The sequence below is a fragment of the Schistocerca serialis genome, chromosome 7, assembly GCF_023864345.2.
Source record: "Schistocerca serialis cubense isolate TAMUIC-IGC-003099 chromosome 7, iqSchSeri2.2, whole genome shotgun sequence".
Classification (NCBI taxonomy): domain Eukaryota; kingdom Metazoa; phylum Arthropoda; class Insecta; order Orthoptera; family Acrididae; genus Schistocerca; species Schistocerca serialis.
In genome coordinates this window covers 181,666,063-181,687,005 of record NC_064644.1, presented here as the reverse complement: position 1 = coordinate 181,687,005, position 20,943 = coordinate 181,666,063, and the positions used below count along the sequence as shown (strand labels likewise).

At 41.9% G+C, this 20,943-nt stretch overlaps 1 protein-coding gene across 1 annotated transcript in view; it reads right to left on the bottom strand.

The window, feature by feature from the left end:
- LOC126412957 (juvenile hormone esterase-like) overlaps positions 1-20,943 on the bottom strand; it is a 112,297-nt gene that overhangs the window by 33,248 nt on the left and 58,106 nt on the right. The window contains exon 4 of the mRNA XM_050082849.1: positions 7,007-7,141. Within this exon, the coding sequence (XP_049938806.1) occupies positions 7,007-7,141 (135 nt within the window). The remainder of the gene's footprint in view (positions 1-7,006; positions 7,142-20,943) is intronic.

The window sequence follows — 20,943 nt, the reverse complement described above, 5'->3', positions numbered from 1 at the left end:
AGTAAAATTTCAAAAGGACGACTGATATCTGAAACCTATTATTTACAAATGTGCCTTTTAGAAGGGCTAACGTATGAATTCCATGCGCATCCATTTGCGTCAACAAATTATATCGTTTGCGAGCCACGTAAGTCCGACATGTCCGGCTTGAGTGCGCTAAGAGTTAATCAGCTCCTGGCCTTTGCCGACGGCGCCCTGGGTCCCGTGACGGGTATCCGTCTGCGCGCACGTCAGCGTTAGCTGCCTCGTCCCGTGTGACGACGGCATAAATCCCACAGAAATGTAGAGAGCTACTTGGAACAGGGGGTAGAACGTAGTAACCGACCTTCTCGCTATTTGTTGGCTCAAGAGGGTCTGATTAACAATGAATGTCAGTGAGATAGTTGAAGCAACTTGCGAACTCTCTTCCTCGCTGAATTAGGGCCATAACAAAGACAAAGAGCTATGTTGACATGTATGGTAATATGTTGAAAATTATGTTCTTTTTGCAGGGTGTTTATATAAATTCTTTCCATTGTAATGCTGTTTTACTTATTTTGTGATAACTGTAATATAATCAGGGCTTAAAGCATAATTTCATGTAATTTTTTTCCTTCTCTCTTCTGCCAACCTCTTCATCTCAGAATAGCACTTGCAACCTAAGTCCTTAATTATTTGCTGGATGTGTTCCAATCTCTGTCTTTCTCTACAGTTTTTGCCCGCTACAGCTTCCTCTAGTTCCACGGATGTCATTCCCCGATGTCTTAATACATGTCCTATCATTCTGTCCCTTCTCCTTATCAGTGTTTTCCGAATTTGTGCAGAACCTCCTCATTCCTCACCTTATCAGTCCACCTAATTTTCAACACTCATCTGTAGCACCACATCTTAGACGGTTCGATCCACTTCTGTTCCGCTTTTCCCCACAGTCCATGTTTCACTCCATACAATGCTGTGCTCCAGACGCAGATTCTCAGAAATTTCTTCCTCAAATTAAGGCCTATGTTTGATACTAGTAGACTTCTCTTGGCCAGGAATACCCTTTTTGCACGTCCTTGTCTGCTTTTGACGTCCTTCTTGCTTTGTGGGTCATTGGTTATTTTGCTGCCGAGGTAGCAGAATTCCCTATAATCTTATAATCATCTGCTTCGTGACCATCATCCTGATGTTAAGTTTCTCGCTGTTCTCATTTCTGCTACTTCCCATTACTTTCGTCTTTCCTCGATTTACTCTCATTCCATATTCTGTACTCATCAGACTGTTCATTCCATTCAGGAGATCCTCAATTCCTCTTCACTTTCACTCAGGATAGCAATGTCATCAGCGAATCGTATCATTAATATCCTTTCACCCTTAATTTCAATTCCACTACTCAACCTTTCTTTTATTTCCATAATTGCTTCTTCGATGTACAGCAGGGGCGAAAGACTACATCCTTGTCGTACACCCTCTTTTATCCGAGCGCTTCGTTCTTGGTCGTTCAGTCCTATTATTCCCTCTCAGCTCTTGTTCATATTGCATATTACCCGTCTCTCCTGGTAGCTTACTCCGATTTTTCTCTGAATTTCGAACATCTTGCACCATTTTACTCTTTTTCTAGGTCGACAAATACTTTCAGTGAATCTTGACTTCACTTTAGTTTTGCTTCCATAATGAACCGCAACGTCAGAATTGTCTTTCTGGTGCCTTTATTTTTCCAAAAGCCAAACTGATCGTCATCTAACACAATTTTCTTTTCCATTCTTTTTTATATTATTCTTATAAGCAACTAGGATGCGTGAGATGTTAAGGTGATTGTGTGATAATTCTCGCACTTGTCAGCCCTTACAGTCTTCATGATTATGTGGATGATATTTTTCCGAAAGTCAGATGATATGTCGCCAGACTCATACATTCTACACACCAACGTGGATGGTAGTTTTGCTGTCACTTCCCCCAATGATTTTAGAAATTCTGATGGAATGTTATCCATCCCTTCTGCCTGACTTGATCTTAAGTTCTCCAAAAGTCTTTTGAATTCTGATTCTAATACTGGATCCCCTATCTCTTCTAAATCGACTCCTGTTTCTTCTTCTAACACATCAGACAAGATTTCCCCTCATAGTGGCCTTCAATGTACTCTTTCTATCTATCCGCTCTCTCCTCTGCATTTAACAGTGGAATTCCCGTTGCACTCTTAATGTTACCAACCTTGCTTTTAATTTCACCGAAGGTTGTTTTGACTTTCCTATATGCCGAGTCAATCCTTCCGACTTTCTTTTTCGATTTCTTCACGTTTTTCATGCAGCCATTTCGTCTTAGCTTCCCTGCTCTTCCTATTTATTTCATTCCTCAGCGTTTGTATTTCTGTATTCCAAAATTTCCCTGAACGTTTTTGTACTTCCTTCTTTTATCGATCAACTGAAGTATTTCTTCTGTTACCCATGGTCTCTTCGCAGTTACCTCCGTTGTACCTACGTTTTTCGTTGCAACTTCTGTGATTGCCCTTTTTAGAGATGTTCATTTCTTCTCAACTATTGTGCCTACTGAACTGTTAGTTATTGCTGTAACAATAACATTAGGGAACTTAAACGTATCTCGTTATTCCTTAGTGCTTCCAATTCCTACGTCTTTGTGTACTGATTCTTCTTGACTAATCTCTTAATCTTCAGTCCAGTCTTCATCACTACTATATTGTAATCTGAGTCTGTATCTGTTCCTGGGTACGCTTTACAAACCAATATCTGATTTCGGAACCTCTGCCTGACCATAATGTTATTTATCTAACAAAACCTTCGCGTATTACACGGCCTTACCCAGTATATCTCCTCGTTTTGTTGTTCTTGAATAGTGTATTCGCTATGAATAGTTGAAATTTATTACAGAACCTAATTAGTCTTTCTCCTCTACCGTTCCTTGTTCCAAGCCCATATTCTCTTGTATCCGTTCCTTCTACTCCTTCCCCTACAACTGCATTCCAATTCCCCATGACTATTAGATTTTCATCTCCCTTTACGTATTGTATTTGTGGTGTCACCGCCAGACACCACACTTGCTAGGTGGTAGCCTTTAAATCGGCCGCGGTCCGGTAGTATACGTCGGACCCGCGTGTCGCCACTATCAGTGATTGCAGACCGAGCGCCGCCACAGGCAGGTCTAGAGAGTCTTCCTAGCACTCGCCCCAGTTGTACAGCCGACTTTGCTAGCGATGGTTCACTGACCAATTACGCTCTCATTTGCCGAGACGATAGTTAGCATAGCCTTCAGCTACGTCATTTGCTACGACCTAGCAAGGCGCCATTATCATTTGCTATTTATCTTGTGATGCATGTACCGTCAGACCGATGTTCACCAATTATGGATTAAAGTTAAGTATTCCAGCAGCTACGTACTTTATTTGCTAGACTCAAATCCTTTTAACTGTTCCAGACCTCACGCCAGCCTGCGTGAGCTTAAACGCGTGCCTTTCGGCTACCCGTCGTTGTGGATTGGCTGTCTTGCCAGTCCACAACAGTATTATCCTCTCAGTATCCTCGTATAATTTCTCTATCTCTTCATCTTTAGATTTAGGCGTAGGCATTTATGCCCTGAAATATTGTTCTCGGTGTTGGTTTGCTGTCGTTTCTGATAAGAACAACCCTATCGCTGAGCAGTTCACAGTAATACACTCTGTCCCACCTTTCTATTCACAACGGATCCTAATCCCGTTATACCATTTTCTGCTGCCGTTGATACTACCCTGTACTCATCAGACCGGAAATCCCTGTCTTCTTTCCATTTCACTTCACGGACCCCTACTATATTTAGATTGAGCCTCTGCATTTCCGTTTTCAGATTTTCTAGCTTCCCTACCATGTTCAAGCCTCTGGCATTCCACGCCCGACTCGTAGGACGTTATCCTTTCGTTGTTTATTCCATATTTTTCTCATGATCACCTTCCCCTTGGCAATCCTCTCCCGGAAATCCTAATGGGGGACTATTCCGGAGTCTTTTGCCAATGGAGGTATCATCTTGACACTTTTTCAATTACAGGCCACATGTTCTCTGGGTACACGTTATGTGTCTTTATTGCAATTTTTTCCATGGCCTCCTGCACCCTAACACCGTTGATCATTACTGATTATTTCACCTGTAGGGACAGTTTCCCACCCCAAGGACAAGAGAGTGTCTTGAACCCTTGAACCTATGTCAGCTCCTTCCCCCCCCCCCCCCCCCCCCCCCCGGGTTTTGAACCCGATTATTAATCAAAGACGCTATCCCTGTTTCTTTCTTTTCATTTTGTTCGGTATTGTTTGTTGAGTTAGGTCTGAGAGGACGTCATATGACATACGTTCAAGCTGATCGTTGAATCCTTTACTCAGGTTTTATTACAAAGGGTTGCACGCTGAGCTACCCACGGATATAACTACTCAGAACCCCTAAAACATAGGTGAAGTATATATACTCATTATATTATACATTCTATACATTTCTGAAATGCTTTCTCAATATACAGGATGAACTACACTGGTGACAAGTTACATCCCTGAGGTACTCCTGTCTGTACATAAGCCACTTGTACTTTACCAATTCTGTGTATACAGTTAGAACCTCAGTTTACTGAAATGGCTGGTAGTAAGGAGATAGGTACTTATTTTGCACTAATGGTATTAGATTATAAGCCACTTAAACTTCACCAATTCTGTGTATACAGTTAGAACCTCAGTTTACTGAAATGGTTGGTGGTAAGGAGAAAGGTACTGATTTTGCACTAATGGTGTTAGATTATAAGGTAATTTAAAATAATACTAACACATAGCTCTGTTCTTCCCTGTAGTCCTTTGTTGTTGTTTGTCGACCCTAGATAAGGGTCATCGTAAAACGGTACGAGCCTTCATGTAGCTCACATAAACTGTAGCAGGTTGTATAATCAGTTAAATAAAATGATCAACGTGCTGACACTGTGTCTAAAATCCATGAGAACTGGTCTGCTCCGAAAACGAGAAAACAAGTAAGATTACATGGGGCGTTCAATAAGCGATGAAACATATTTTTTTCTCGACCAGTTTCGGTTGTAAAAATTCAGAATTTGTTGTGGAATGTCGTGGAATATTCCCGCTTCAGTTCCTATAGTTTCATGTAGTTCCGACAGGTGGCGGTGCTATAGCTAGCCTTCGAAATGGCGTCTGTAACGGAAATGTGTTGCAAACAGAATGCTGTTACTGAGTTCCTTTCGGCGGAAAATCACAGCACTGCAGATATTCATAGGCGCTCGCTGCATGTTTACGTTGATCTGGGAGTGAACAGTGGGCGAGGAGTCTCTCATCGCTGCAAGAAGGTCGCGAAAACCAGTCAGATATGTCCCGCGTGCCGGCCAGTGCCAACACTGCCTCAAAGGAAGGCCTCGGCGCTTGTTGGTGACGTCATGTCAGCTAGGCACGGCGAACGCCAGGTCTGTTGCAGGCAGAAACGCCTGGGCGTGCTTATCACTAAAAAATCTCTTATTTTTGGACAAAATGTTTGGTATTGTTTTGGATTCTGCAGTTTTATTTAGATGAAAGATTTTTCTTACTATCGTAAAGATACAAATGAAGATCATAGTTTTGTATTACTGAATCCTGTCGAAACAAACGTAGATCAATATGAGAAGACGCTTTGCCCCATTGCAAGCTTCGGAAATTTTACATTCAAGTAATTGTATTTACTTGATCCATTTTGTTATCGAAACTTACTCCAACCCCCTTACAATGACCTCGTTTCTTTTATTTATTTTCGATTGACATCGTCACTGGAAATGTGAACTAATTTACATGTGTAAATGTCCAACTGTTGCCAGTCATTAGATTACAGCCGTTTTCAACGACAGCAATTCTAAACAGGAAACAAAATAGCTTCATACATCGAAAATACTGCTGAGCTTAAACTTTTTTAAACATGCACATTAGAAAAGATAAATATTAGCCTCTTGCAACTGAAAGGAGAAACTTTATAAGATTAAAAAATTTTATTTGATAAAACAAGTATCTCTCTTTTGCCTCTTCTTCTGTCCCCCACCCCCTCCCCCAACGTGTACAATCGCAAGATATTTCATTAACATTCAGTGCTCCTCACCCCATAATCAACCAAGATACCTAAAGAAGAGCACCAATATGTTCACAGTTTCTTGTAAAAGCAACCCAGTACAAACGTAACTTCCTCAGATTTACAAATAAGGTAAAGAAGCACGAATTCTGTTGCTGCTAGGCCATGAAGTTGTTTTTGTATGTCAATCCTTAAAACAGGTGGAAACTTAAGTTCATGAGTACACTATTTGTTAAGAAGTGTAATGAATTGCACAGTTAATTGATAGCAGAAATCTCTCAGAACAATGTGGGTTGGTCAACTACCGCCAGTAGTTTCACATTTTCCTGTGTCAGGTAGGGAGACACCACCATCATGAGTATGCCTGGAACAGACCTGGCGTTCGCCGTGCCTAGCTGACGTGACGTCACGAACAAACACCGAGGCCTTCCTTTGAGTCGGTGTGGTCAGTGCACACAGTTGTGACTCTTGCAGCGAAGAAACGGCTTTCAGCGTGTCCGTCGCCACAAAAATGCAAACGAACTTCTCCTTTTCATGACAACGCAATATCTCATACAATTCTGCGCACCCGAGAGCAGCTCACGAAACTTCATTGAACTGATGTTCTTCTTCTACCCTTCAGTCCGGATCTCGCACCTTTCGACTTGCATCTGTTTGGACCAATGAAGGACGTACTCCGCAGAGAGGAGTACTTGGATTATGGGGAAGTTAATGATGCTGGGAGGTCTTTGACTTCTACTAGTGGAGTGGTACCATGCAGGCATACAGGTTCTCCCCCCCTGTAAGGTGGGGTAGGGCAGTCGCAACGAACGAAAATTGTGATGGATAATAGGGATTTGTATCCAGAAGAGTGGGGAATAATATGTTGATTGGGATCCTGAATAAAACCAATCTGCTTTCAGATGAAAATGTGTTGCGTTGCTGATTGAACGCCCGTCGTTTATACAGAGTTGCCTATGTATTCAGAACTTCCACATCTAGTACTCACGCGGAATCGGAGATCTCCCACAGGCGGCGTGGCGAACGGTATGCCCAGGAACTGGTTGTAGAGAGCGCCGTTCAGTGACGTGGCCACCACGCCCCTCAGGTCGCCGTTCTCTACAGTCACGATCACGTCGTCTCCCTGTAACAAGTTCTCTGCTCAACATTACGATGACTGGTGACGCGTCGAACGCGCGTGCAAAACCTATCAAACAAACTTTAGGAATAAATGCAATGAAACATCTCTCCCCCGAGGTCAGACTGACAACCATCAAGCCATCAGAAGTCTTTTCTTCCCTCGCCTTTACCCCGTATCTCGACTGGGTCGGCGTGTTAATGTATATTTGGCAATGTGAGTGATAGAGTGTGGCTGAGTGTCCTTCCTGTTGTCATCCTTTACCCCTTCGGGCCGGAATTTGTATAACCCAACTGTATGTGCCTGGTGTTAGCAAGGTTAAAGCATGAGAACGTTTACCGTAGTGTTTGCGAACAGTGTAACTGAAGCAGTCGTATCAGCGCGGTATTCACCTAGCCGGATGCAGGAAACCGCCTAAAAACTACATCCAGGGTGGCCAGAGCACCGAACCTCGTCGTGAAGGGTGTAGACCGGGGCAGAAATTTTTATTGGCTTAAAATGTTCGTTAGAGAGTCTATATTTAAGATTAATTCATACCAAATGTTCGTTAGAGAGTCTATATTTAAGATTAATTCATACCAAATGCGTCGTAAATGCTAAAAATATGTTAAAACCGCGGTTTTCTGCATGGGTGTCTGGTGCACGCTAGAGCTCGAACGTAACCGATGTAATACTATAATAGTTAACGACGGAAGAGGGGTCCTGTTAGTTTCGGCTAGTATCAAAAAAAAAAAAAAAAAAAAAAAAAAAAAAAAAAAAAAAAAAAAAAAAAAAAAAGGTTCAAATGGCTCTGAGCACTATGGGACTCAACATCTGTGGTCATAAGTCCCCTAGAACTTAGAACTACTTAAACCTAACTAACCTAAGGACATCACACACATCCATGCCCGAGGCAGGATTCGAACCTGCGACCGTAGCAGTCGCGCGGTTCCTGACTGAGCGCCTAGAACCGTCGGCTAGTATCACAGATGACATTAGTATCAAGTAAAATAGTATTTTCAACGAGATTTCTCTTCGTAACACGATTCATTTATTGATAATTTTTATTTATGGACCGTCTGACAGCAACTGAATAAAACACAATTTTAGTGCCATACGCGTTTCGCCTTTATTTTCTGCAAGGCATCATCAGTGGCCTGGAATATGTACATATGTTAGCTATTTAATTTACGTTTTTGTCACTGTGCCTATAATTTATAAACAGTTCTGGTGGTTGGTGTTTCCTATTAAGCAGTAATGTTTTTAAGTGTACTTACGGGTTGCGTGGACAATTTCTTACATATTACGCTCCTGTTGCATTTTTGGTGTTGTTCTTCTTCTTATGAATGCCAATTTGCGTTTTTTCCCACATTCCACAGCACTATGAACTGAATGCTTGTTTCAATGGAATGTTTTGGTTTCTGTTGCCGACTGTCAAATGTTTTTGCCAAGGATCGAATGTTATTGCCAAAACTTTCGAGTGTAATTATTGAAGTATCTGTGATCTGTTTGTGTTGTAAGTAGGCTGTTTAGGTAACGCCACGTAGTGCTCTGTATGAAAATCGCTGACTGTGCTGTGTGCAGTCTGAGGCTGGTCGGCGTTGTTGCAATAGTCGCTATTGTAGTGTTGGGCAGTTGGCTGTTAACAGCACGTAGCGTTGCGCAGTTGGAGGTGAGCCGCCAGCAGTGGTGGATGTGGGGAGAGAAATGGCGGAGTTTTGAGAGCGGATGATCTGGACGTGTGTCCATCAGAGACAGTACATTTGTAAGAATGGATGTCATGAACTGCTGTATATATATTATCATTTTTGAACACTATTGAGGTAAATACATTGTTTGTTCTCTGTCAAAATCTTTCATTTGCTAACTACGTCTATCAGTAGTTAGTGCCTTCAGTAGTTTGAATCTTTTTTTTAGCTGACAGTAGTGGCGCTCGCTGTATTGCAGCAGTTCGAGTAACGAAGATTTTTGAGAGGTAAGTGATTTGTGAAACGCGTAGGTTAATGTTAGTCAGGGCCATTCTTTTGTAGGGATTACTGAAAGATTGCATTGCGCCAAAAATATTGTGTGTCAGTTTAAGCACAGTCATGTATAATTTTTCTAAGGGGACGTTTCAGTGTATGCATTTGTGTGTGCGTTTGTGTATGTGTGTGTGTGTGTGTGTGTGTGTGTGTGTGTGGGTGGGTGGGTGTGTTTTGGTGTAATATAATTTTTTTGTGCTGTGTGTGTGTGTGTTGTTATGGTGGTTTTTTATTTTTGGCTCTGCTTGTGTGAACAATCTGAAAACACGTGCCTGTCTCACGTCTGTCATTTCGCTTGTTCTTTTGTACGAAGTAAAACGTGAGTGCTAGAAAATGACAAAGAGACGTATTTACACGAATAGAACAGGTTATAAAAGCAATCCCAGTCGTGCAAAAAACACTTCCATAGGTAAGCGGAAGCCATTTAATCGACATAATTTAGTCAAAATGAGTCTTCCGACATCGGCGAGAATGAGGCTAAGTGAACGGTGCTGCCACTGCTGATTAAACGGTTGTTTAGTTTCAACATTAAAAAATACACGTTGAAATTTAAACGTTTGTTTTTTCGAAAGAACCTTTTCAAGTTAGTTAGAGTTGTACCTCATTAAATATACATTCACTTGCATTATAACTTTTTGTAACCTGTGAGTCGGTGTTTTCTATACTGTAGTACGTAGGATTTTTGCGATATATTTTAATTTCGATTTTTTGTGCACGTTCTTATAACTACTTTAATGTCGAAAACATTGACTTTCATCAAATCATGCAATAAATTGCGGAGAATGATCCAAGTTGCAATATTAATTTTCCTTACTACTTGACGACTAATTTCGAGAATAAGCTCATCGACTAAGCTATGCAGTAACATCCATTACGACAGCCAATGCCTATTAATTGCACGTAAACACATTTTGTTAACTAGTGCATGGCATAGTTAGGTGAATGAATTTCAGTCCTGCATTAATTGACAAGACGTGGTTAACTGGAATGAGTAGACATGTGGTTGTTATAATACATGTTACTGCATGGCTTAGTGGATGATTTGACAATGAGCTTGGGCTTGAAGATAGTCATCAAGTAATAAATAAAATTAATATTGCAACTTGGATGGTTCCCCTAAACCACAGTTGCTGACGTAATGCCTTCCAGAATCTTGGAAATTAGTAAACTGACTTTTATTTCAGAGTGCTGCCACTTGGTTAAAAACCATTTTTTTTAAAGAAACACCTAAGTACCTGGTTATAAGGTATCAACAGTTTCAAAGCAGTTTTTAAAAATTTTGTGCTAGGTTGAAAATTGTGGCGTTCAGAGCTACCACCAACCGCCTTCTCACTCGTGTAGTGTCCTTTGTGCGCAAACTTATTACTTAATAAAATACTTACTTCAATTTAAGAGTATACAACAAAGGTCATAAGTCAGCTTTGTGATGTGTTTGTTGTTTTAGCGAAAAAAATCGTTAATGTCAGTTCCAAAATAGAGCTGTCACCTGGTCTACACCCTCAATCCACGGGCCGTGCACTCCCATGAACCCCGGAAGCGGCTTAAAGAGAAGAGCAGACGTCGCATCCCAGTTGTGCTAATATGATTTAAGAAGTTTATTTAGTTGGTGTAAACCACTACGGGAGACTCAGAGGACCGTTCATTAAAGCCTTCTTGACATCTGCGCTACTACTTAGGAGCCAGTCCACATCTTATACCAACAGTGCCAGTGAATGCGCACCAGCAGTCTGTGGCAAGCACGCTCATAGTTCTTCAGTGACACACTGAATGAAACTCTTAGAACTATGACAGTCTGTTTCAGACATACCATACCTCAGCAATCAGTCAACCTTCCTACTGGTACCGCTCCTCCAGAATTGACAGAGGAGAATATGACAGGAAGAAGCAAACGTCTCACCAAAGGCATTACGATACCCAAACATCCCACCACCCCTCCACGTCTCACATCGAGGAACAGCTTCATCAACAGAATCACACCCCTGGAGGCCACACATATACAACTTTGGATGTAATCTACCCCAGAACATAAAAAATTTGATACAAAAGGAAAAAAAGTGCTAAGTGAAGACCATTTACAATACGGAAATTAGGGAACAATCAGTAGGCTGACAACTATAGGACACTACAGTGAAATGGGAATACAATGACGAAGGCGATTCTGGAAAAATCTAGACTCCAGAAAATTTTCCCTCCTGCTGAAATCTAGACGAGGCTGAGCTACAGCTTAGACTTATGTTGTGGAACATCGCAAAATTAAGAATTATTGCTCTATGGACTCGAAAAGTGAAGAAAGTATCTGAGGTACTGCTTTGTCTTTTATAAATTTGATATCTAATAGAAGTCATCCTCTTTTTGCCGACAGTCTTTCCAAGAGGGACGAGGACGGGGCAGAGGTTCAGAGCACTTTTTTACCCTTGGGATGGAAAATTGCCTCTGAAAGGCGGATGAATCAGCAATCACCGACGGGATGAAGATGCGGAAGGCTGTGGGATGAATGCCTTAAATACAAATAAGGTGTATCCATCAATTGACCTGTAATTGAAAGTGTCATGAAGATATATCTAAGGCTAAAGGTTTCGTATTGGTCCTCCATTCGGATCTCTGGATGAGCACTACCAAAATGGATGTGACCATGACAAAAAGATGAACTAACAAAGGAAAGGAAAATTTTCTACATATCGAAGCGTCTAAAGGTGAAGTTGGAATACCTAAGGCTCATTCTAGATGTAGCTGGAGTCAGTGAAGTGAAATGAAAAGAAGACATATGTACCTATTTCGACGAGCATGGGGTAATAGAGCATGGGGTAATATCAACAGCAACTGAAAATCTTAAAACTTGAGAACGATTCGCTATGAAGGGAAAGGTAGAGTACTGAGTGAGTTACTTTGAACAGTTCAGTGATAGGATTGTTCTCATCAGAATCGACAGCCAACTGACGCTGATAAGAATAGTCCATGTATACATGCCGACGTTACAAGCAGAAGAGATAGAGAATTTATTTCAGGCTATTGAGAAGGTAATTCAGGACAATAATCACGGGGGATTGGAAAGCAGTTGTAAGAGAAGTAGCAAAGAAAGCTTTACAGGAGAATTTGTCCTCGGGAGTAGGAACAAGGGAGGAGAAAGACTAATTGAGTTATCAATAAATTTAAGCTAACAAGAGCAAATACATTCTTCAGGAATCACTACATGAGGGGCTATACTTGGAAAACGCCTGTAGACAGGGAAGATTTCATCTTAATTACATCATGGTCAAACAGTTTCCGAAATCCGATATTGGATTGTAAGACCTATGCAGTAGCAGATATAGACTCATAAGCTGGTAGTGATGAAGAGTAGACTGCTGTGCATGAGAGTCTTATGGAGCTATCATTGTGAAAGGACATGGGATATCGAAATAATGAGGAATGATAAGATGCTGTTCAAATATATTAGAGATCAGGATACTGCAATAAGGAATACCACGGCAGGCACTACTGTTGAAAAGGAGTGAGCGATTGTAAAAAGAGCAATCACAGATGTTGGAGAGGAAAACATAGTCATTGGGAAGGTAACAATGAAGAAACCACAGAGATCAAAAGAAATACTTTGATTGGTCGACTAAAGGAGAAAGTACAAAAATATTTAGGGAAAGAGAAATACAACAATATAAATCACTTGAGAATGATATAAACAGAAAGTGCAGAGAAGCCAGGACGTAATGGCTGAAGGCGAAATGTGAAGAAATCGAAAACAAATTACTGCCACAAGGACTGATTTTGCACAAAGTCAGTTCAATTTTCTGTGAGATTAAAAGGAAGAGCGACAACATTCAGAGTGCAATCGTAACTGACGAGCAGGGAGTGCAGAGTTGGAAATTGTATTGAAGGGCCGGCCGAAGTGGCCATGCGGTTCTAGACGCTGCAGTCTGGAACCGCGAGACCGCTACGGTCGCAGGTTCGAATCCTGCCTCGGGCATGAATGTATGTGATGTCCTTAGGTTCGTTAGGTTTAACTAGTTCTCAGTTCTAGGGGACTAATGACCCCAGAAGTTGAGTCCCTTAGTGCTCAGAGCCATTTGAACCATTTTTTTGTATTGAAGGCGTCTATGAGGACGAGGAATTCTCTGCTCATGTGATAGAAGAAATTGAGGTCGATAGAAATTATTGGATTGGATTGGATTGTTTGGGGGAGGAGACCAGACAGCGAGGTCATCGGTCTCAACGGATTAGGGAAGGAAGCTGGCCGTGCCCTTTCAAAGGAACCATCCCGGCATTTGCCTGGAGCGATTTAGGGAAATCATAGAAAACCTAAATCAGGATGGCCGGACGCGGGATTGAACCGTCGTCCTCCCGAATGCGAGTCCAGTGTGCTAGCCACTGCGCCACCTCGCTCGGTGATAGAAATGAGATAGGGGATAGAGTATTAGAGTAGAATTTAAAAGAGCACTCGGAGACTTGAGATTAAATAAGGCAGAAGGGATGTACGAGGTGCGACAATAAAGTAATGAGACTGATGTGAAAAAAAATGTTGCTTACCGTTTTAGTCAAGTTTAGTGTTGTCTCCTTCAAAGTAGTTCCCTTCTGATTGCACACACTTTTTACAGCGATACTGCCATTGATGGTAACATTTCTGAAACTCATCTTCTTTAATATCCTCCAAGACCCTCGTCACAACTTTTTGGACATCTTGTGTTGATTGAAAATGGTGTCCCTTGGCCACCGTTTTGACTCTTGGAAATAGAAAAACGTCGCACGGAGCGATATCTGGTGAATAACGTGGCTGTGGTAGTACTGAAATTTATTTTGAGGTTAAAAATTGCTGTAATGACCGAGCAGTATGGGAAGGCGCATTATCGTAATGTAGAATCCAATTTCAGCAATGTTGTCACAGACATGAAGAACTCTCTTACGAAGTCTTTCCAAAATGTCTTTGTAGTAATATTGGAACTGTTGGTCCAGGAGGCACCCACTCTTTATGAACAAGTTGTCCAAGTTGACATCCGTCCGAGAGGTTGATGGTCGTCCACAGCGGTCTTCATCTTCAAGTTGACATCCGTCCGAGAGGTTGATGGTCGTCCACTGCGGTCTTCATCTTCAACATTTGTTCTGCCTTCACTAAACATTTTATGCCAACGAAAAACTTGGGCTCTTGACATAACCTCCTCTCCAAAGGCTTACCGTAAGTTGTCGTCGCGTTTTCATCCAATTTAATGCAAAAAGAAATGGCATACCATTGCACAATATTATGCGTTTCCATTTCTGTCATGAGAGACACAACACATGTTAACCTATTACAGCACAACTCACGACTGACCAGTTGCATCGATGTGCTGTTTGGACTAGAAGCAGCTTGTAGACCAAGGTCAAAGATATTGTATCTACACAAGCCTGCAGGATTGCCACATCTTGCAAAGAAAATCAGTCTCATTACTTTATTGTTGCACCTCGTATAAGATCCAATCGAAATCTCTGAGTTTATTGAGGAAAGCGCAAACTATTTAAGTTGGTCTGAAGAATCTATGATACTGCCAACATACCGCCAGACTTATGGAGAAACTTACGTGCACAATTCCAAAGAAGTCAAGAGCTGATAAGTGCGACAACCATATCACAATCAGAGTATGAGCTCGTACATCGAAATTGCTGACAAAAATAATATTCAGAAGGATGGAGGAAAAAGTTGAGGATGTGCTAGATGACCATCGTTTTGGATTTAGGAAAGATAAAGGCACCAGAGTAGCAGTCCTGACGTTGCACTTGGTAATGCAAGCAGGACTAAAGATACACCAGGACACATTCATAGGATTTGTCGACCGGGAAAAAGCATTCAGCAATGTAAGATGGTGCAAGATGTTTGAAATCCTAAGAAAAATAGGAGTAAGCATTGGGAAAGACAGATAATATTCATTACGAGTATGTACAACGGTCAAGAGGTAACACTAAGACTCAGAAAGCAAGAGTAAAGTGCTCGGATTAAGAAGCGTGTAAGACGCGGACGCAATATTTCGGCCCTACTGCTCAATCTATACAGCGAAGAAGCAATGAAAGAAATAATAGGAAAGTTCGAGAGTGGGATAAAAACTCAGCATGAAAGGATATCAGTGATAAAATTCAGTGATGACATTCCTATCCTCAGTAAAGGTGAAGAAGAATTATAGGACTTGTTGAATGGAAAAAAATCCAGTGAGAACATAGTGTGAGAGTAAACCGAAGAAAGGCGAAAATAATGAGAAGTAACAAAAATGAGAGTAGCGAGAAACTTAACGTAAAAATTGGTGATTACAATGTAGAGGAAGTTAAGGAATTCTGCTACCTTGGAAGCTAAATAGCGTATGACGGAAAAGCAGGGAGGTTATAAAAAGCAGACTAGCACTGGCAGAAAGGGCATTCCTTGCCGAGATAAGTCTGTCAGTTTCAAACACAGGCATTAATCTGAGGAAGAAATGTTTGAGAACGTACATCTGAAGAACAGCGTTGTATGCTAGTGAATCAGGGCTGCATCAAAACAATTAAAAGACTGATGATTTAAAAAACGTGTAACTGGACATTATATTTTAATCCTGCACTCATGATAACACATTGATGTATTGTTAAATGCGATTTCGTAAGCAAAACTGTGTTGCTCTGCCATCTATTGGCGACAGGCAGTATTACTGCGTCAGCTAATGTTAAGTGTAGGGACGTGTGTTGATTGTGATTTTTGTCACGAAATGTATGAGGAAATCAGGAACTACGAATGTGCACGTAGAAAGAAAAAAAGTGTAATTTAGCAAGTGAAACAATTTAGAAGGCTACTAAATCTTTCAGAGCGTATTCGTAACTTAATTGTTGAAAAGTTATGGGAAGAGACTACGGCTAAGGAGTTCGTTTCGGAGATTGCTTCCAAGTACACCACACTGAAACTTTATGTTAAAGCGTTATGTACGTTTTAAACGTAATAAATGTTTGCTCTGTGTCAGCCCTAGAGCAACTCAAATAAAAATCTGAATTCATCTGTCAACCTGCTAGCAGATTAAGCGAGAAAACGGGAACTGCTGACTTCAAGGGTTAACTTTACTTGATTCGTTGTCGATTAACGTACCTCCTGAACCGTGGAACGGCGCGGAACAGCCGTTACCCTCGCGGAGAAAGCGGCAGCAATCAGCAGCAGCGTGATGGAAAACATGTTTACGTTTGGAAGAAGACATTCGTGCTGTCGATATATACCTACATGTCTCAGAGGAATTATCTTTCATCTGATTTAGGATAAGATAAACCGGGAAATACCTTAGTTTCAAGTATCTCATATCCAGTTCGAGGACAAATATCATCTCTTTCCTAGTATAGTCAATATTTATTTATTTAATCTGATCTGATTAGGGCCATCAGGACGTCTCTTACATCGAACAAGGGTTTCAAACATACAGTATGCCTTCATTTTAATGAAGTCCATCCCACATGAAAAGTCGTTAGCAGTGGATTTATAGGTTACATTTGCCCGGCAATGTGTGTTTATTTGTTGTTTCATTGTTACTTTTTTTCGGTCAGGCCCCGTTCACTGTATGTGGTACTGGTTGACTCAGAGAACTAGTTTATACCTCATCCTCACGGAATCTCGCATACCACTTGATAAACTCGCTAGATTTTTTACATGACTGGTACAACTTTCTCGTACGCAGCCAAGGTGTAGCCCGATTTTCACATCTGTATGATGTGAATTTCCTGAAGATTCGCTCTTAATTTTCCCTGTTCTTCGTAGCGCCTGAAGTTGGGGTTGTGTTTACGATTTTACCCACATACAGGATTTGCCAAGAACAACTGTAGCAGATTTAGTCATCACGAAAAACTTTGGCAACGGTTGTGGAGGTCCTGTAGACAGTAGATTATACAATACCTTTCTGCATCATAGTTATCCAACAAATAACAATTTTTATACAATTAGTATTAAAAATGCCGGCCCCTGTGGTCGAGCGGTTCTAGGCGCTTCAGTCTGGAACCGCGCGACTTCTACGGTCGCAGGTTCGAATCCTGCCTCGGGCATGGATGTGTGTGATGTCCTTAGGTTAGTTAGGTTTAAGTAGTACTAAGTTCTAGGGGACTGTTGACTTCAGATGTTAAGTCTCATAGTGCTTAGACCCGTTTGAACCATTAGTATTGCCGGCCGGAGTGGCCGAGCGCTTCTAGGCGCTACAGTCTGGAGCCAAGCGACCACTACGGTCGCAGGTTCGAATCCTGCCTCGGGCATGGATGTGTGTGATGTCCTTAGGTTAGTTAGGTTTAATTAGTTCTAAGTTATAGGCGACTGATGACCTCAGAAGTTAAGTCGCATAGTGCTCAGAGCCATTTGAACCATTAGTATTAAAGTGATTTTAGTGTTTGAAGTAGCACTCTGAGTGCTATGCAATAGCACTGACCGTCTTGTTTTCAGAAATAGTTTATTAATAATGTATCTACAAGCTCAGACATATTCAATCAGCATATTAAATAAGTAATTAACATTTCTTTCTTTTAGAGGCTGCAGCTACAGCGTCATCACCACCAGCAGTTCGATCATCAATTCATCATCATCATCATCACATTCTTCTTCATCTTTTCTATGTCAGCACCTTCACTGCCATCACCTAGGCAGTTTCACTGCCCTGTTATGTTTGTGTCAATCCTTCTGGTTTTTCTCTTTTCATCACCCGGTTTTTAAGATCATGCTTCCATTGCCCTTTTCCCCGTTTCAGTGAATGATTGCTAAAGACTATCAATGCCACAGGAGATTTTTGTTTTTATCATCAGTCTTCTAACTGCGTTAATGGGCCACCACCAACTCTTGTCCTGTTTCAATTTCTTCACCTCAAAGTAGCACTTGCACTCTACGTCCTCAAATATTTGTTAGATGTATTCCAATCTCTGTCTTCCTCTATATTTTTTATCCGCAACAGCTCCCACTGGTAGCCTGAAAGTTATTCCATGTGTCTTAAATTTCCTGACCATTCTTCTTGTCAGTGCTTTCCATACGTTCCTCTTTGCGCCGATTCTGCTGAGAACCTCCTCATTCCTTACCTTATCTGTCCATCTAATTGTCAGCCTTCTTCTTTACCACCACATCTAAAACACTTCGATGATCTTCTGTTAGGGCTTTCCCTCAGCCCTTGATTCACCATATAATGCTGTGCTCCACATGAAGATTCTCAGAATTTTTTCCTCTAAAAAAGGTAAATGGCTGATACCCATAGACTTCTCTTGGCCAGGAATGCCCTTTTGGTGTGTGCCTGTGTGCTCTTTGTGTGCTCCTTGCTTTGTCCATGTTAATCTTGTTTCTTCTACTTCTCATTGCTTTCATGTCCGCCCCTGGTAACTGAGTGGTCAGCGCGAATAGGAAGAATGTGTACTGGACTGTGAAATAAGAAGCAAAATAGAAACAGTGAACGGTCCAAACACAAGATGTGCAGCATCGAGCGAATTCGCAGAGCCACGGCGTCGTGGTTTTGCTTTCACAGTATTAGTTTGTGAAGAGGCAGTTCCGTGATCAAATCTTCCTCGTACCCCATATTTTTTTATCAGAAAATTATGAATTGTCTTCCCGGTCATTGGCGTGTCTGTTTGCTATACTGCGCTATACTGCAATCAGTTTCTGTGTCGTGGTGTAATGTCAGTTTGCAACTGCGATGTATGACGAAGGGACCTCCAGACGTATGCACCTTCTATTTACTCTACACAAGCACCACACGTTTTGACTCCTGCATTCAGTTTGTTGTAACATAGTTGGTTCAAATGGCTCTGAGCACTATGGGACTCAACTGCTGAGGTCATTAGTCCCCTAGAACTTAGAACTAGTTAAACCTAACTAACCTAAGGGCATCACAAACATTCATGCCCGAGGCAGGATTCGAACCTGCGACGTAGCGGTCTTGCGGATCCAGAATGCAGCGCCTTTAACCGCACGGCCACTTCGGCCGGCTGTAACATAGTTGACACGCGCTTGTTTGTTGTGTTCATTTCCGTGAGAGGTCTACGCGGCATCTCGCCTGCTCTCACTATTCATCACATTTACTTGCGACGGTAATATATGCTTACCACATTACTCATATTCTATAACCAATGTAAACCAAGATTACAGAAACAGAACAGATACGTCAGTGACGAAAACTTCATAATTTTGCGAAACAAAATTGGGGCACGAGGAAAATTTGAACATCGATTTTCTGCTTTGTAGGCCAACACCGTGACCACACAACTACGGCGCCGTCAATCAAAAAGTCAGTATTAGTTTGAAAACTGAATAAATCACGGAATAATGTAGATAGAGCGGTACAAATTGACACACATGCTTGGAATGACATGGGGTTTTATTAGAACAAAAAAAAAAAAAAAAAAAAAAAAAATACAGAAGTTCAAAAAATGTCCGATAGATGGCGCTTCATCTGATGAGAATAGTAATAATAAGCATAACAAAGTAAGACAAAGCAGAGATGATGTTCTCTACAGGAAATGCTCAATATGTCCACCATCATTCCTCAACAATAGCTGTAGTCGAGGAATAATGTTGTGAACAGCACTGTAAAGCATGTCCGGAGTTATGGTGAGGCACTGGCGTCAGATGTTGTCTTTCAGCATCTCTAGAGATGTCGGTCGATCACGATACACTTGCGACTTCAGGTAACCCCAAAGCCAATAATCGCACGGACTGAGGTCTGGGGACCTGGGAGGCCAAGCATGACGAAAGTGGCGGCTGAGTACACGGTCATCACCAAACGACGCGCGCAAGAGATCTTTCACGCGTCTAGCAATATGGGTTGGAGCGCCATCCTGCATAAACATCGTTCTTTCCAGCAGGTGTTTATCAGCCGGGCTGGGGATGATGCGATTCTGTAACATACCGACGTACCTATCGCCCGTCACGGTGGCAGTTACAAAACCAGAATCACGCATTTCCTCGAAGAAAAAAGGCCCGATAACGGTAGATGTGGTAATCCAACCCATACCGTGACTTTCTCGTCGTGCAATGGAGTTTCCACGACAGTTCTAGGATTTTCGGTAGCCCAAATTCTGCAGTTGTGGGCGTTGACAGACCCTCGGAGCGTGAAATGAGCTTCGTCGGTCCACAACACGTTACTGAACCTATCGTCATCTTTGGAAACGGCCACACCGCAAATGCCCTCCGCTTCACTAAATCGCCAGGTAACAGTTCATGATGCCGATGGATTTTGTACGGATAGCATCGGAGGATACGCCTAAGTGCCAACCAAACAGTAGTATATGGAATGCCGATGCGACGTGCGACTGCACGAGCGCTGACTTTCCCGTGCGTAGACGAACCCGCTACAGTCTCCATTTCTTCCTGAACTGTCTCAGCAGCATTACCCCTTGTGCTCGGTCGGCCACTACGGGGTCTATCGTCTAGACAACCTGTGGCTTCGAACTTGGAAATCATTCTCGCCACAGCTGCATTTGTCAATGGACCTTTACCCGTTCGAATCCCCTTCCTATGGCGATAGGATCGTAACGCTGAACTAGCACATTCCCCATTCTGATAATACAGCTTCACTGAAAGCGCCTTTTCAGGTAACGTCAACATGCTGCGACTGCTGGCGCATCTGATTCCGTCTCTCATTACAGCTCCTTTTATACACGATTGTCATGTGCAGTCACTGACGTTTTGCTGTCCAGCGCCATCTGTCGGACATTTAGCGAACTTTGTTTTTTTTAGGTTCTAATAAAAGCCCATGTCATTCCAAGCATGTGTGTCAATTTTTACCCCTATATATACATTATTCCGTGGTTTATTAAGTTTTCAAATTTATACGGACTTTTTGATCACTCGGTAGTTTCTCGATGTTGCACATTTTAAGCTTGGAC